General features: G+C 45.3%; 1 protein-coding gene across 4 annotated transcripts in view; it reads left to right on the top strand.

The window, feature by feature from the left end:
- RGS12 (regulator of G protein signaling 12) overlaps positions 1-18,156 on the top strand; it is a 760,012-nt gene that overhangs the window by 602,704 nt on the left and 139,152 nt on the right. For all 4 annotated transcript variants that reach the window (XM_078678542.1, XM_078678544.1, XM_078678541.1 and 1 more), the window contains exons 11-12: positions 315-515; positions 819-892. In XM_078678542.1, coding sequence (XP_078534668.1) covers positions 315-515; positions 819-892 — 275 coding nt within the window. The remainder of the gene's footprint in view (positions 1-314; positions 516-818; positions 893-18,156) is intronic.

Below are 18,156 nucleotides of genomic sequence, written 5' to 3'. Positions count from 1 at the left end.
AATTAGGAGAAAAAATTCTAGAGGTTCACATAAAAAGTCTAGGGGAGCATACATTGTCATTTTCCTACAAATATCTTACCAGGATCAGTGTAGCTAGAAAGATGTTAATAATCTCAGTATCATGTCTAGGGCGTGCACCTTAATAATTCTTTGGAGCTTTTTTGAGCATTTATCATCACACTCCTGTAGTAATATGCTGTTTCAGGTTGCAGATGTTTTCCTAGCGTCTTTCTAATATGCTTTTTTAATATTTATATCATGGCATTTAATAGTATTTGAAATTAATTAAACGTTGGTTTGTATTTCCTAAAAAGACTGATGTCTCTAGGTTACCTCTCCCTGTTAATGAAAAGGAAAAATCCTCAAAACACTGCTTCATCAGCCTTCCGGATGGGTCTTCCTGTACAGTAGTGGTTAAATCTGGATTCTCAATCAAAGATGTATTATGTGGACTTTGTGAGAAACATGGTATCAACATCGCTGCCGTTGACTTGTTTTTAGCCGGAGGGAGCAAGGTATGGCATATTTGTATATTTTACTTCATTTCCCAACTTTTCATTAATTTATTAACCGATCAATAGTGCTATGCAGAATGTATTAGGGGCTTCACTTAGTGTTTAATCTTAAATGTGATGCTTCACAGTGTAAGTTAAGCGTCTTACAATCTTCTGCCTCTGGGTTTCTTCTAACTTTTTTTTAGCAACGCATTTGATATCGTTTTACATATTTGCATTATGTGATTGAGTAATATTTAGCATTATGAACAGTGAACTACCCATTCTTACTCCTGTTTTTTTTTATTTCCATGTACACGAAAGCCATTGGTTTTAAGTCAAGACAGTAGCATCCTAGACTCGCGGGATTTACGCTTAGAGAGGCGTACATTATTTCGGTAAGAAAGTGTAAAGCAGAAAAGTTTAGAAGCTCTGATTAAGTGTACTGTCTAGGAGTGATACAGTAATGTGTGTGCACGAAGATTTGAAGACACATACCACATACAGAAATTGGTATCCTCAAAGTTTATCTGCTGCATGTCGGACAATACATAACCATATTTAGCTAAAAGTGTGAACGTACAGAAAAATATTTAAAATGTACTGAATCGAAATCATAATTGTTGGATAAGCTGTGGCTAGTGGAACAGTTCAGCACACTGCTTTGTGCTATACTCGTCATGCACTCGACACGAACATGTTGCAAGCACTATCGATTTTGGGTCAAACAGTGGACAATATTTACGATTTAGAGAAAATGGCATGTGATTATCTAGCTTGAAATATGATATTTAAAAGGATCATTGGGGATGAACACTGGTGGCAGGGCAGTTTACAGCTCATATGTACAAAGTGGAATTTCACTTGGTTTTAAGCACTCGTTATTGTTTACCTAACAGGATGTCTTATTCTTTCATTACAAATGGCTAACAATCACACGCAGCTTTACCATGGAGTTGCTGTTCTGTTGTATCAATATACGAAGGACCACACTTGAGAAATGTGTTATTTGTATGCTTACATGACAAATTGTAATGGTTAATTTCTCACTAACAAATTCATTAAACATCAGTGTTTTACTTACTCCGCTTGGCTTAAAGCAATTTTCTACATACTATATGATGGGTGTTTTTTTTAAACTGTTTATCAGAGTTCAAGGTTATATCAATGATACAATGATCTACTCAGAGTCGTTGGCGACTCAGCGTGTAATCCAAAATTCCTGCATATTATGTAAGCGGCGATAATTGGCATTTGGCTAAAACCAGGGCTAGGTCAAGGAGTTTAAGTTCAGGCCTCTCAAGTTTAGGGAGAGGGAAGAGTTCCAAGAGCACCCTGTCCGACAACTTGGGTACGGGGAGGCCGGTGACAGAACCCAGTGCTTGTAGAAATGTATGCCAGTAGATCTGTAACACAGGGCAGGACCATGAGATCTGATCTGATGGGTGTTACATCGCTGTTCTATGCACAGTGCACTGTATTTTTATGATTCTTGTGAGGAAACGGGACCTAGCTGTTTTACACAAGGAGATTATTGATGTTGTCCAAAATGGGTATGAACCCTGTACATCATCTACAAAATATGCTGTGACTGTAATATTATGGTCAAACGGTTGTGATTATATACTAATTGGGAAATCCGAGACCTACTTTGTTTATAATTTTATGTTTTTTACAATAATATTGATGTTTAAAATTCTGTTATTTTTGTGAAATAATTTATTTACATTTAGTTACATTTTTTTAGAGTATTATAATATTTTTAATATTTTGTGGAGTTGTAAGGTTTATTTGTAGAATAAGTCCATATTTATTAAATAAATGTTATTGAATAGGAGAGAAAGAGCAGTGAGGAAAAAGACACACCATGTAATTGGGATGATAATTGTACAGGTTGGAATGAAAAGCAGATGGTAGTGAGACTTTTGACTGAATGGGAGTGCCTGCACTCTAGTCGATTTTCAGGGCCATCTTATAGCTGCCAAGGTTTTAGATTGCTTATGTGTGACATTTTCATAATTTCAGTGTCATTATGAGTGACATTCAACGGTCTTGCAAGCAAAATCAAGTAATGCAGATGAGAGAAAAATATAAATATCAGAAATTACACCGTTAAACAACAAGAAACTAAGAGGATCATCAAAGTGGTGCAAAGCACCAGAAATTGAAGGACACTAGGATGTGAGAGAGGCCTCCGCTCGGATCCTGAACCAGCTTCACTGAAGCTGAACTCAACTTTGTGCAGAAAGTGACTGCAATGCTGAGCTTAGCTTAGACTCTCGGACACCTGATGTGTGGTACTTTTTAGGGCTGGTTCTTCTCAGACCTTGGAATTTGGAATTATGAAATTAAATTGCAAAGCAATGGTAATCGGTGGAATCAAACATTCCCTGTGCTCTTGCTTTGTCACGTGCGCTGTTCCCAACTGTGTCACACATACACACCCATCTGCCCCAATTCTTTTATTCGCCTTTATGCATCCAATTGGCAAACAGAACAAAACAACTACGTTTGCTCATTAGTGTATACTCCAACAGTATAAAAGTTCACCATCCGTTACCAGGAGTCTCCTTAGAGAGATGTCTGCTCTTTGAGGATTAGGAATCACCTTCCTCCATGACTCTACAGTGAGTGCGGCTGCAAGAGACTGATGCTGCATTAAGCAACTAATTAATTTTATTCAAATCATATAGTAGTGACTAGGGGCCAGATGTAGGTGTCAAAATACCGGTCGGAATCGGCCGAAAATACCGATTTTCGGCCGTTTCCGACCGGTATTTTGACATTGGTATGTAGGGGCACTGAAAACATACAGATTCGGTAATTTTACCGAATCGATAATTTTACCAAATCGGTAAAATTACCGATTCTGTAAAATTACAGATTCTGTAAATTTTACGGATTCAGTAAATTTACTGATCGGTAAAATTACCGAATCTGTATTTTCCTATGTAGGTAGCACTTCTAACAGTGCTACAGGGCCTTTAGAATTCGTTATTTACCATGTAATACAATTGCATGGTAAATAACGAATTCTTGTGTACATGCACATCTGTGCATGTACACCTGTGCCATGTGGCACACAGACCTGCTAAGGGCATGTATGTGTGCCACATGGCGCACAAGCCAGTTACAGGGGTGCAACAGGGTGTCAAAGTGACACCCTGTCCCCCTTGTCAAATCGGTAATTTTACCAAATCGGTATTTACCGATTCGGTAATGGCCATTAGTTCTTATGGGCCTCAAGGCCCATAGGTATCAATGGCAATTACCGAATCGGTAAATACCGATTCGGTAATTACCGACTCCTACCGATTCAGTAAAAAATACAGATTTTTTATCTACATTTCATTTACCGAATCTAGAATACCGAATCGGTAAAATTCGGTATTTTAAAGTCGGTAAATGAGGATTACCTACATCTGGGCCCAAATGTTACTCGTGCAAGTGTCAGAATAGCTGTGAGTGCGAGTAGGAGGGCAGGGGTAAATGCTAGTGCCAGAGCAAATATAAGTGCTGCTGCAAGAGAGAGTAATAATACCAGCCCAAGTGTGAGTGCATGTGCGATTGAAAGTGCCAGTACAGGTTCTTGTACTAGTGACAGTGCAGTTATGAGCGAGGTGACAATGAGGTTACTGGTGCAATTTCCAGTTGCATGAGTGAGGTGCAAATGAGATTACTTTGCAAGTTCCATTGCAGGTGCGAGGTAGGTTATTGGTGCATGTGGCAGTGAGGTGTGAGTGAGGTTGCTGGTGTAAGTATACCAGTGGTTGTATGAGTCCAGGTGCGAGTGAGTTAACCCCTTCAGCGCTGATGACAAAGCCAGCTCGTCATGGGCGTTACCTGCGCTACGCGCATGACGAGCTGGCTTTGTCATGTAACGCGCGATTTTCAAATTTCAGCGCACAGCGGGAAAACTCGCTAGCGCGGTAGAGGTTAAATACACTTCTCTCCCCATGCACTCACTAACTTGTATATAATCATCCATTCTCATCTACTTGCTCACTCAATTTTCTTATTCACCTATTGATCTGCTCATGCACATAGTTATCACTCTGTGCATTCCTCTATTCAACCACTAATCTACCCAAGTTGCACTCATTCATATTCACTCACTTATCCATGCACTCAGCCACCCTTTCATTAATTTGTGCACTCACTCTTGTACGTCATCTACTCTTGCAAACATTCAACTGTCCATTCAACCATCCATGAATGGCGTGCTCATATATGCCTCTATGCTGACGCATTAATAGATTCTCACAGACATTCACACATTCCCCCAAAGACACTCACATGCACTAATTCGCCAATCAATGAAAACACATTTGAGTGAAAAGGCAGACTTGAAGTCTTTGTTAATGTAATATTTTAATTGTCATTTTGTAAATCAGAGCTATCACCATTCTTTAGGCTTGTTTTGAAGTGCTTATTGTCGTTTAAAACTCCTGGCAGGTGCTCTGCCTGTAGCGAAATCCCATGTTGGATCGCCCATTCCCAGATTTCTTGAGCTTCCTGAGACAACGGAAGAGACCTGGTTCCCCCTTCTTTATTCACGTAATGCATGGCCGTGGTGTTGTCCGTCCGCATGAGAACTTTTGAACCTCTTAGACGAGGGAGAAAAGCCTGAAGAGCCAGTTTGATTGCCCTGACCTCCAAGAGATTGATGTGGAGTCGACGAGTCTGAGGAGACCAATGACAACTGACATGCAGGTCCTGCAGTACTGCTCCCCAACCGTCCAATGACGCATCCGTCGTCACAACCTGAGGAGATGGATCGCTTACGACACCACACAGCAGCTTTTTTCATTGCCGAGGTGATGGTCACCTTGTCGTCGAACGACCCGTGATCCTGTCTCCACTGGCTGTCCAGTTGCTCTTGAAGAGGACGCATCCTCAATCTGCAGTGTGGAATCAGAGGAATGCATGAAGAGTTTACCCCCAGAAGGGATTTGTAACGCCGTACTGAAATACACCTTCTTCTTCGTAAGTCTAGCGCCATGGTTTGCAGTTTTTCTTGTCTCTCCAAGGTTGGGAATGCTTTCTTGAGATTTGAGTCCAAGATGGCTCCCAGGAAGCGTGCTGTCCTTGACGGAACCAGAGATGATTTTTCCCTGTTTAGAGTGAGACCCCAAATTCTGGAAGAGGTTTGTGCACGCGTCGACCGCTTCCCTCGCAGCCTCCCTGGACGGAGCCTTCAGCGACCAATCGTCCAGGTAAGGGAAGACCTGCAAATGATTCTTCCGTAGAAACGCAGCTACTGGTGCCAGCACCTTTGTGAAAATTCTCGGAGCTGAGCGAAGTCTAAAGGGTAAAACTCTGAATTGAAAGTGGCTCTTCGCTACTGTGAATCGTAGAAACCTTCTGTGTGCCGGGTGAATTGGTACGTGAAAGTACGCATCTTCGAGATCGAGCGTGACCATGAAATCCCCTGGATTGACTAGACGTAGAATGTCTTGAAGAGAGACCATCCGGAAGGATAGGGAGAAGAGATAGGTGTTGAGCTCCCTGAGATCTAAAATTGGGCTCCATTTCTCTAGCGTCTTCCTTACCAGGAAGAACCTGGAATAGAATCCTTCTCTTTGGGCAGAAGGAACCGGCTCTATCACTCCTTTCAGGAGCATCTGATGAACCTCGAGCCGCAGAAGACGCAGATGTTTTGCTGGAATGGCAGCAGGGGGCTTGGATTGTGGGATTTGCGTGAATTCCAGAGTATGGCCCTTTCGAATGATGTTGAGTACCCATTGGTGTGATGTTATCTTGGATCAATTTCGAAGGTATTGTGAAACCCTGCCTCCTACTGATGATTTTGCAGAGGTGGGTACAGTAGGAAGAGCCAGGAGGCCGCTATTGTCTATTGGACGTATCACGCCCTTGGCGAGCCTGCTTCCCTCTGTTGTTAGGCCTTGAGTAATTTGAAGACTGACCTTGCCTTTGCTGGTACGGTTGACGGTACTGTTGTGAACCTGAGCCATATGATGAGTACCTCTGCTGTTGATAAGAGCCACTGTAGGAAGTGCTCTTGCCCTTGGAACCCCTAAAAGGAGCTTTGCGGTACTGAAGCGTACCCAGAGACTTAGCAGTCTCAGTATCTTTCTTAATATCTTGGAGGGTGTCATCAATCAACTTACCAAATAGTGCTTCTCCTTAAAGGGCAAATCCAAGATCTTATTTTGGATTTCGGGCCTGAACCAGGTCGCTTTAAGCCACCCCTGGCAACGAAGAACTGCAGCTCCAGCCAAGGAACGAAAAGCCTTTGTGGCAATATCCATGGCACAGTCTATGACTTCCATTGACGTTGCTTCCCCTCTTGCAAGATCTTTTTTGCTTCTGTCTTGGACTCCGAAGGAAGTTGATCTAAGAGTGGCGAGATATCACACCAAAGTTGGCGATCGTACCTGCCCAATATCGCCAAGGCATTAGCTGCTCTCACCAACAGACTCGCCATTGAAGAAAAAATCTTTTTACGGCGTTATCCAGCCTCCTACCCTCTTTATCCGGAGGAGTCGTCAAAGGAGCCGAGGGGTTGCGAGACTTCCTTTGTGACGCTTGTGAGATTACCGAGTCCGGTCTCGGGTGCCCCGTCAGACGCCGGACCATCCTCAGGCGCTTTGTATTTTTTGTCGAGGCCTGGTAGTACAGGGACCACCGTCGCTGGATTTTTCATCGCCTTAAGGCCTTCATCCCACAGATGTTGAACAATAGGGATGGATCTCATTACCTTCATATAAGGTTCTTTAAAATCACTCAGTGGAAGTAGAAGGCATAGATAGTCCGAATCTGCCAGCCGCTCTCTCCATTAGCTTGTGAAACCCCCCTATATCCGCTGGCGGGGAGTCCACCGTATCCGGACACGGAGATGCTTGGTCAGGAATGACATACTCATCCCATTCCTCCCCTTGACCAGGCCTTTCATCAAAATTGTCATCGTCCTCCGATGGATCATCATGGGTGTCCAATGGAACCGAAGGCTCTTGTGGAACCGAAGTCTGTGGCAGAGATGGTATCTGAGATGGCATTTCAGGAGCAGCCATTGGCGGAGCCGCAGTGGCAGGCAAGTCCTGCATAGTTGGAACGGTAGCAGCAGCAGGTTGTGAACATCTTGATTTATAGTCTTGCAGCATATTGTGAAGGTCCTGCAATAATGATGCCATGTCCTGTTTCGAGTACTGTTGTGGCTGGGAAGAATGATGATGGTGATAACCACATTCCTGGCTGTACTCTCTGTCAGAATCTGTCTCCTGACATTTGACCAGAAGCTGGGAAGGACTATTAGCATAGCCATACGAGTCCTGTTCATCATCTTCTGACTCGTCGTCATCCTCCTCTAAAAGCAGAGCTGGAGGCAAGGGGGTAACTCTCCTAGGAGATGTCATGTCCGGTGTGATCCTTGTCATAGAGATGGTAATCCTCTTTTCCGATGACAAAATCGTCGACAATAGAGTTGTCAATATTGCCGTTGTCGGCGGAATAAATGTCGTCGACGAAAGAACACTCGACGACGAGATGGGCGTCGTCAATGTTGTCGACGACGACACCTTCGTCCTGCCGTCGTCGACATCCTCGTCGACGTCGCTGCCGTCGTCGGAGCCTTCGTCGACACTGGTATCACTGTCGTAGACGAGTCCTTCTTCATTGACGATCCCGTCGACGACGATTGTCCCGTCGACGGTACCATTTTAAGAGCAGGCTTCAATACCTTCTACGAGACCTTCGTCGAAGACGCCTTCATCGTCGACGACTTGGTACTTCTGTCACATTTTCCAGAAGACTGGGAAGAGGGCTTTTTGAAGGCTTGATCAGTCTTCATCCCCTCAGAAGGCATAGATGGTCCTTCCCTCTCCTTTTCACCATGGTGAGGAGATTCGCCTGGACCTTGGCTCTCAGACTCTCTGGGGGTCTTTTTTGAGGCCTTAGAAAAACGCTCCACAGAAGGAGAATGGAATACCCTACCCCTTTTGACTGACCTTCTAGAAGATGACGCAGATGAAGAGTCACTGGCACTGGAGACTGTGTCCTTTCTGGACTTCAACTTCTGGAGCCAGGTCAGAAGCCTACCCTCACGATCCCGGAGGGTCTTGGTGGAAAAGGTGTGGCAGATCTTGCAGTCCGCAGCCTTATGGTCAGGATAGAGGCAGTAGATGCAATCCTTATGCTTATCCTCCACAAAAAGCCTTTCCTTGCCACAGGTGGAACATGGCTTAAAAAGTGCCTTCTTCTTTTCCTTTCCTGGAAGGAACAGCTAACAATTCTGAAAGAAAAATCCTGAAGAAAACTTCTGAAGAGAAGAGTTTGAGGAGAGCTCAAAGGAGACTCCCTAAGCACAAAGTGCGGTAGAAAATCTGAGGCTCTGAGGTTCCTTCAGGAGGGTTCTATGGTGTGATGCTCTTCTGATTGGCTGATGCCAAAGTTTGGTCTCTTTTACAAAAAGAGGCGGATATGCTACAAAAGGGAATGAGGCCTAGGCCTTTTTCTTTCTCTTTTGTACCTACTGCTATGTTATTTTGTTACCGAGACTATCATTCGACGACGGGGAATGATACAAAAGCATGGGAATCTATGAAAGTTACCAATACTGGGGAACCACAGTTACAGGTAAGAAACTTGTTTTCTTCTTCAGCTGAAGATCTGTTGCTCCATCTAGCACGTCCTGTTTTGGAAGTGAGCAAGCAAGCGACATATGCCCCACTCATCACATTAATTAACTACCAAAATGTTTACTGGCTTTAAGGGCCGGTAATGGAGAACAGGGTGGCGGAGACCATGCAACGCACATCTTGACTCCAGCTTGACTCCAGAGGAAGTGGTCGCTCCACCCTGTCTCTCCTGAAATCGTAGCGCTGTTCTCCCCACTGCTGCTTCTTAACATCGTAGCGCTGTTCTCCCCACTACTGCCTAAAACGAATCTGCGCCTTAATTTGTGCCTGCTTAGATGCTTAGCGCTTCGCATTGCTTTTATTAATTAATTAATTAATTTACTGTGCCTGTGCGCCCCACCGCTCGCATTGCTTCCTATTCTGCATCGTGCACAATTTCGTCCTGTTTGCCTTTTGCTGTCGTCGCTGCCATTTGGTTGTGCCTCCAGCCCGTCCCTCCCCCCACGCCCCCGCCTCCCTGCTGACCCTCCCACCCTCTGGCTATCAGAAACGTCCCGCCCGGTGAGGCGCTGTGACCAGCTTGACTCCAGAGGAAGTGGTTGCTCCACCCTGTCTCTCCTGAAATCGTAGCGCTGTTCTCCCCACTGCTGTTCTGGGTATCGTAGCGCTATTCTCCACACTGCTGCTTCTTAACATCGTAGCGCTGTTCTCCCCATTACTGCCTAGAACGAATCTGCGCCTTAATTTGTGCCTGCTTAGATGCTTAGCGCTTCGCATTGCTTTTATTAATTAATTAATTTACTGTCCCTGTGCGCCCCTCCGCTCGCATTGCTTCCTATTCAGCATCGTGCACAATTTCGTCCTGTTTGCCTTTTGCTGTCGTCGCTGCCATTTGGTTGTGCCTCCAGCCCGTCCCTCCCCCCATGCCCCCGCCTCCCTGCTGACCCTCCCACGCTCCGCCCTCCTCCACTTACCATTTATGACAGATGCATTAGCGCGCAGCGGGCGCGCCCCATGCGCGCCGAAGGCGCGCCAAAGGTAAGCCCGTCTACGCCTGGACCGCGCCCAGAGCCAGACCCCCTGGTCCCCGCTTCACCCATCCTCCCCGCATTACATACGACGCCTCCTCCCTCTTTGCACTCAACCCCGGCCGACTCACTAACTGCGCCCAAGCAGCACCAGGACACACCCATGGACCCTTCACCTGCCACTCCTGCAAATTCACCGGCGTCAAGCCCCAATCCAAATCCACAAACACCAAACAGAGAGCCAACACCAACCACCTCAAATGCATCCTTCTCAACACCCGCTCGGTTCACAAACACGCCATCGACCTTTGGAATCTACTCGACACCATTTCTCCGGACATCGCCTTCCTAACAGAAACCTGGATGAATGCCTCTTCAGCTCCAGACATCACCATAGCCATCCCGGACGGCTACAAGATCATCCGTAAGGACCGCCCCATCCAAACAGGAGGAGGCATTGCCATCGTCCACAAGAACACCATCCGCGTCTCAACCAGCTCAGATGACAACCTCGCTATCGCCGAACACCTTCACTTCCAGATCCACACCGACCCCAAGACAACACTTAGGGGCACCCTCCTCTACAGGCCACCAGGACCCCGTACAAAATTCAGCGAAGACATCACTGACTTTATCACCCCACACGCCCTCCCTTCGGAAGAATACATTCTACTGGGAGACCTCAATTTCCATCTGGAAAAGAGCAACGACAGTAACACCACCACCCTTCTGGACAATCTCGCCAATCTTGGACTCAAACAACTTGTTAACACCCCCACACACTATGCAGGACACACACTCGACCCTATCTTCACTTCCAGCAAGCATATCTCCTTCACTCATACCACACCCCTCCACTGGACGGACCACAGCTGCATCCACTTTATTTACAATAAGACCTCGATCCACAACCACCCTCAACCAACTCTGCGAGAAATTGGAACAAAATCACCATCGACCAGATCTCAACATCGCTTCTCCAAAAACCCCCTGCCTATTCAACGAACCCTAACCAAGCCGCCATCAACCTCACACAATGGTTAACCCAAACCGCCGACAAATTAGCACCCTTGAAAAAACATCAAATCAAGCAAGGAAGCAAGAACGCCCCCTGGGTCAACGATGACCTTAAGAAATCCAAGAAGCTCTGTCGTTCCCTTGAGAACTTGGAAAACAGACCCAAACACTATCACCCAAGCCGCCTTCAAAAACGCCACCCGCAAACACCACCAACTAATCCGGACAGCCAAGAAATCAGCACTCAAAGACCGACTAGACAACAACGCCCACAACAGCAAGGAACTTTTCAACATCATCAAAGAATTCACCAACCCCACCGCCAGCTCTAACAACATCACCCCCTCTCAAGTCCTCTGCGACTCCCTTGCCTCATTCTTCCATGACAAAATCGCCGACATCAATAACAGCTTTGACAGCCAACCTGTAAACCAGTCCACCCCACTCACCTCCGAACCGTTACCTCCTCCGAATATCCTTTTCGAATGGAACCCAATCACCACAGAAGAGACCATTCGCCTGATGAACGCCATCCACTCAGGTTCCCCTACAGACCCATGTCCCCATCACATCTTCAACAAAGCAAACTCCATTATCGCACCCCATCTCCGAGATGTCATCAACTACTCCCTTAACTCCACCACATTCCCAGAAAGCTGGAAACACGCCGAACTCAGCGCCCTTCTGAAGAAACCCACAGCTGACCCCACCGAACTCAAAAACTACCGCCCCATCTCGCTCCTCCCATTCCCTGCCAAAGTCATTGAGAAAGCCATTAACAATCAGCTCGCCACCTTCCTCGAAACCAACAAATCACTCGACTCCTCACAGTCTGGCTTCCGAGCCAAACACAGCACCGAGACCGCCCTCATCGCAGCAACAGACGACATTCGAACACTACTGGACAACGGAGACAGTCGCCCTTATCCTCCTTGACCTCTCCGCAGCCTTCGACACAGTCTGCCATAGCACCCTGACACAACGCCTCCGAAACATCGGAATTCAAGGAAAAGCATTGGACTGGATCATTTCGTTCCTCGCTGGAATAACTCAGAGAGTCCGCCTCCCCCCTTTTAAGTCAGCGGCCACCAAAGTCATCTGCGGCGTCCCGCAAGGATCATCACTCAGCCCCACCCTCTTCAACGTCTACATGAGCCCCCTCGCAACCATCGCACGTCAACACAACCTCAACATCATCTCCTACGCTGATGACACTCAGCTGATCCTCTCACTCACCAAAGACCCAACCACCGCCAAAACCAACCTACACGAAGGGATGAAAGAAGTAGCCGAGTGGATGAAGCACAGCCGTCTGAAACTGAACTCGGACAAAACGGAAGTCCTCATCTTAGGCTCATCCCCTTCCGCCTGGGACGACTCTTGGTGGCCAACGGCCCTAGGAAAAGCCCCCATACCAACGGACCACGCACGGAACCTGGGCATCATCCTGGACTCCTAATTCTCGATGACCAGACAAGTCAACGCCGTCTCATCTTCATGCTTCAACATCCTACGCATGCTCAAAAAAACCTTTCACTGGATCCCCACCGAAACAAGAAAAACGGTCACCCACGCACTGGTTACAAGCCGTCTGGACTACGGAAACACCCTTTACGCCGGTTCCACCGCGAAACTACAGAAAAAACTCCAACGCATCCAAAATGCTTCAGCCAGACTCATACTAGACATCCCCCGCACGGACCACATTTCCGCTCACCTGAAAGACCTTCACTGGCTCCCCGTCAACAAGAGAATAACGTTCCGTCTCCTCACCCACGCACACAAAGCCCTATACGAACTTGGACCTGATTGTCTCAACACGCGCCTTTCCTTTTACACCCCCACCCGACAGCTGTGTTCGTCCAACCAAGCCCTCGCCGCTGTACCGCGCATCCACAAAGCCACCATGGGAGGAAGATCCTTCTCCTACTTAGCGGCCAAGACCTGGAATTCCCTTCCCATCCACCTCCGCCTTACTCAAAACCACCTAGCCTTCAGAAAACAACTTAAAACATGGATATTCGATAAGTAAACCCCCCCCCCCCCCCCCTTCCTCAAGCGCCTTGAGACCCTATGGGTATGTAGTGCACTATATAAATTCTGACTTGACTTGACTTGACATTCTCCAGTATTGGGGTGTCTTTCATAGATTCACATGCCTGAATCATTTCCCGTCAGTGTGGGAGTCCCACGGTACATAAAAAAGCAATAATATGTATATAATAACCAAAAAACCTTGGTAATGAACAACCAGGAAGTAAAGTAGCCCTAAGCTACAAGAGAAAAAACTTCCACACTCATGACTATCATAGTCATTATGAATTAGTCCAAACTACAGCCAATCAGGCGATAGCACCAACCAGAATGTTCTCCACAGAGGCTCAAGCTCTCAGATTTTCTCGCACAGGAGTGAACCCAAAACAAGATAGCCTAAACCAGCCTCTGAGGGGAGGTGGGCGGGTTGCATGTGAATCTATGAAAGACACCAATACTGGAGAACCACAGATTACAGGTGAGTAACTATTGTTCTTCTCCAGTATTGGGGTGTCTTTCATAGATTCACATGCCTGAATCAGAGTAGATAGCAGTACAGAACATAATGCTCGTAAGACGCTTTTGTACCAAGTATATCTATATAGAAATCAAAACATATATATGTATATATATATATATATATATATATATATATATATATATATATATATACATATAAATACACATGTATTATAATGAAGTATGAATAATATCATAATTGTACCTAGATACATTTGCGCCTAACATATGCTGAACAAGTTCAAGATATATATATATATATATAAACAGTGTCTAAAAAGAGCATAGTGGGGGAGGGAGAGCAGAGGCTCACCTTATTTAAAAAGATTGCGGAGAACAGCTTGTCCCACTGACGTATCTGCATCGCTTGAGGTCTCCAAACAGTAGTGTTTGGTAAAAGTGTGTCTGTTGGACCAAGTTGCCGCTCTGCAGATTTGATGGAGAGGGATACCCGCAAAAGGAGCGGTAGATGAAGAAATTGTTCTTGTAGAATGCGCTCTTGGCATTGCTTACAAAAGTCTTCCTGCCTGTTGATGGCATAGACGAATCGCAGCAGAAATCCAACGATCTATGGTTGGTTTGGAAACAGAATATCCTTGACGTAGCTTACCATAGGCCACAAACAGTCGGTCCGATTTACGGATTGTTGCAGTCTGTTGTAAATAAAACTTGAGACATCTTCTAATGTCAAGGGAATGCAATGCTCTTTCCGCATCTGTCTGCGGATTTGGAAAGAATGTCTTTAAAATGATCGGCTGGCTAATCTCTTGAATGCGTACAATATGTAGAAGAATATCTATAAGGGAAAAGGGGAAGGACATTAGGCCTAAGAATATGGCAACCCATAAGTATTTGGAAGGAAGGAATTGGGTCGCAGGTAGACCCAAGAAGGGCTTAAGGTTTAATTGTGGTTAAGTAAGAATCTTATAAACACTGCTTGTGGAAATGTGTAACGAAAAGCTTGTATATCTTGTAAAAATAGTTTATTTTGCTATGAAGCATGAAGTATTAATGCTGAAAAATGTATAATGTATAAAGTGTGTGCAACATGGAAAATGTAAATATAATAAAAAAAAATTAAAAAAATTATCGGCTCATTAAGGTGGAAGTCGGCAGGTACTTTTGGCATGAAGCTTGAATTGGTGCGTAGCACTACCGCTTTTGAGGTGAATTGAAGAAAAGGTGGTTTAATAGTGAACGCCTGAATGTCACTGTCTCTCCTTGCTGATGTCAGAGCCAAGAGCAAAGAAACTTTCCAAGAAAGGAACTTTAAATCCACTTTATGAATAGGCTCAAAGGGGTGCCGCATAAGTTGTGCAAGCACCACATTAAGATGCCAGAATGGAGGTGGACGCCGAATAGGGGGGAACTTCTGAAATAATCCCTTGAAGAATTGCTGAATGACTCTAGTTGAATAAAGAGAATTAGATCCGTCCTGCCGATACCTAGAAATTGCCGCCAAGAACACTTTCATAGTGGAATGGGAAAGTCCCGATCTTGCTAGGTGAAGAAGGAACCGCAAAATTATTTCTGGTTTTGCCTGAATCGGATGTATTTTTCATTACCACGGTTTTTGGGTTATTATGTACATATTATGGCTTTTTATGTACCGTGGGACTCCCACTCCGACGACGGGGAATCTATCAAAGACACCAAACTGGGGTGGCGGTGTGAGCTAAAGAATGATGATGGATTAAACCCAGAACAGTTGACTGGGGGTGAGTGCTTGCAATGTTAGGCACTCCGTCTATCATCCCCTTTGGTTTTGGGATGTGTAACAGACCTTTATCTGGATCTCTTCGGAATCTTTGCCCTCCTTGGATCTTAAAACGGGTGACATCTGTGCTTAGCAAACAAATAAAAATTCTCTTTGATGAATACGTGAAAGTTGGCATCTTTCCTAAAATTTGGAAGAAGGCACTGGTCCTTCCTTTGTAAAAGAAAAAAGCAAATGTGGACCTTCCTGTCTAAGTAACTATAGACCAATCTCTCTCCTTCCTGTCTTGGGTAAAATGATAGCACTTTTTTTTTTTTTTTTTTTTTTTTTTGAAAGTTTTATATAGTGCGAACAAGATCTTTGCAGATAACAGAGCGCTTTACACAGGCAGGTGGAAGATCATCAAGTTCATGTACATAGCAAAAATATTATGTATAGTACAGGTATGAGGTAGCAGGGCATAGTTGGAGCGTATGACAACAAAACGCTGTAAATATACAAAGATAGAGAAAAAAAAAAGACTGATATGAGGGAGCAAAGGATCTAAGCACTTTAGACTACTATAAGTCAAAACACACGTGCAGAGGAATATATAGGCTATATCATAATAAAATACTGGAATACTGTTCGCAATGTAGGTCAAACACATTGTTCAAGTGTATTTAGCCATAAGGATACTTTTGACTTCTTTCTTAAAAAGAAGGGAGGAGGAGATGAGCCTCGTTTCAGGAGGAAGTGCGTTCCAGATCCTGGGCGCCATTCCAGAGAAGGAGCGTTTGTAAGTTTTTTCCTTCCGGAATCTTCGCGGTTTCAGCAGAAGATTGTTTGTGCTCCTGGTCGTTCTGGACCCGCCGGAAATTGTCAACTTATGAGTGAGGTAGCTGGGTGATTTCAGGTGAATAGCCTTGTGCGTCATGCAGGCAATTTTCAGCTGTATTCTGGCTTCAAGGGGCAGCCAGTTCAAGGATTTGAAGTCAGGGGAGATATGCGAGTGTTTTTTCTGATCCAGTGATGAGTCTCGCTGCCGCATTTAGTGACGCTCTGAGGGGTGCAGTTGTCGTTGGGGGGAGGCCGCAGAGGGCCACGCTGCCGTAGTCTATGCGAGGGATGACTAGAGCTTGTACTGCTGTTTGGAAGTCTTTTGCTGGAAGGAAGGGTTTCAGTTTCCTCAAGGTATTTATTTGGAAGTTCGCCCCCTTAGTAGCCTTGCTGATATGCTGCTGCATGTTGAGGTTGGTGTCCAGTGTTATGCCTAAGGATTTTGCTGAGTCCACGATGGTCGGTTGGACATTGAGTGCTGTTAGGTGCTTAAGCCATGTTTGTGCAGAGGATATTTTCGAGGGAGGTGAGATTAGGAGGAACTCAGTCTTCATAGCATTGAGTTTGAGGTGGTTATCGGCCAGCCAGGATTGGGTGCTTCTGATCGTTGAGTTCAGACTCAGGATGTCTTTGGGGGAATGTAACTTGAGATATATTTGAGTGTCATCGGCGTACATGTGAAAGTGTACATTGGATGCTTGTAGCAGGGTGGTGAGAGGCTCCATAACTAGGTTGAACAAAGTAGGGGATAGGCAGGATCCTTGAGGTACACCTAACGATACCGGTACTGGGGACAACGTCAGGTTTTTGCTCTTGAAGTCCTGTTGTGTAGGAAGGAAGTGAACCAACGAAGCACAGTCCCAGAGAAGCCCATTCTTGTCTTTAGGAGATCGAGTAAGTTCTCATGTTTCACTGTGCCGAATGCTGAAGAGAGATCAAGAAGGATGAGGAGGCAGGTATTATTTTGATCTAAGATTTGGATGGCGTCGTCAATTATGTGAGTCATAGCGGTTTCAGTGCTGTGCCCAGCTCGGAAGCCTGATTGGTGTGGGTTGAGGAGATCAAACTGTTCTATGTGCTTTGTCATTTGTAGTTGGACGCATTTTTCTAGGAGTTTGGCGAGAGTGGGAATGTTGGTAATCGGACGGTAGTTGTTTAGATCAGTGGGGTCGGCTGTTGGTTTCTTCAGTAAAGGTGTAACTTGTCCAACTTTGAGGGAGTCCGGGATGGTTCCTTGTTGTAGTGAGCTATTGATAATTTTAGTCCAGAGTGGGAGTAGCAAAGGGATGAAGTCTTTTACGGCGTTAGCAGGAAGAGGGTCAGTGAGGTGATTGGATGGTTTTAGGGTGCTGAGTATTCTGTCAATTTCTTCTTCAGAGTAGGTGTCAAAGGATGACCAAGTCGCATTGTTTTTTAGTTTATTGGGAGTTATGCAGTTGGGTATTGAGTAAAGGCTTGCGTCATTGAGGAGGTCTCTCCTTATATTATCAGTTTTTTTGCTAAAGAAAGCTGAGAAATCTTCACAGGAAGGAGTAGTGCTCATACTGTCGACAGCTGGGGGTTGTTCCTTAGATTGAGATCGGATTAGCTCGAACAGTTTACTTGGACGGTTTTTTGCTTGGTCTAGCTGGAGTCTGAAGAACTCTGATTTTGAGCGTTTTATTTTCCTGAAATATGCATTTCTCTTTTTCCTCATAGTTTTAAGATGCAGTGCTGAGGGAACTGATCTCCAGGTGCGCTCTGCCATTCGCATAGCCCGTCTCTCTTCATTGAGACTCCCGTTGTACCAGGGGTTGGATATCTTAGTGGATACTCTTTTCAGTTGCATTGGAGCTGCCTCATTGATTATTGAGGCCATGAAGTTGAGATAGTGGTCAGTTAGGTCCTGGACGTCAGTAGCGTCGGTAGGGGGGAGTAGGAGATTGCAGCTG

This window comes from Lissotriton helveticus, chromosome 2_2, assembly GCF_964261635.1.
Source record: "Lissotriton helveticus chromosome 2_2, aLisHel1.1, whole genome shotgun sequence".
NCBI lineage: Eukaryota > Metazoa > Chordata > Amphibia > Caudata > Salamandridae > Lissotriton > Lissotriton helveticus.
The sequence above is the reverse complement of the archived record's forward strand: the minus strand, read 5'-3'. Positions and strand labels throughout refer to the sequence as shown.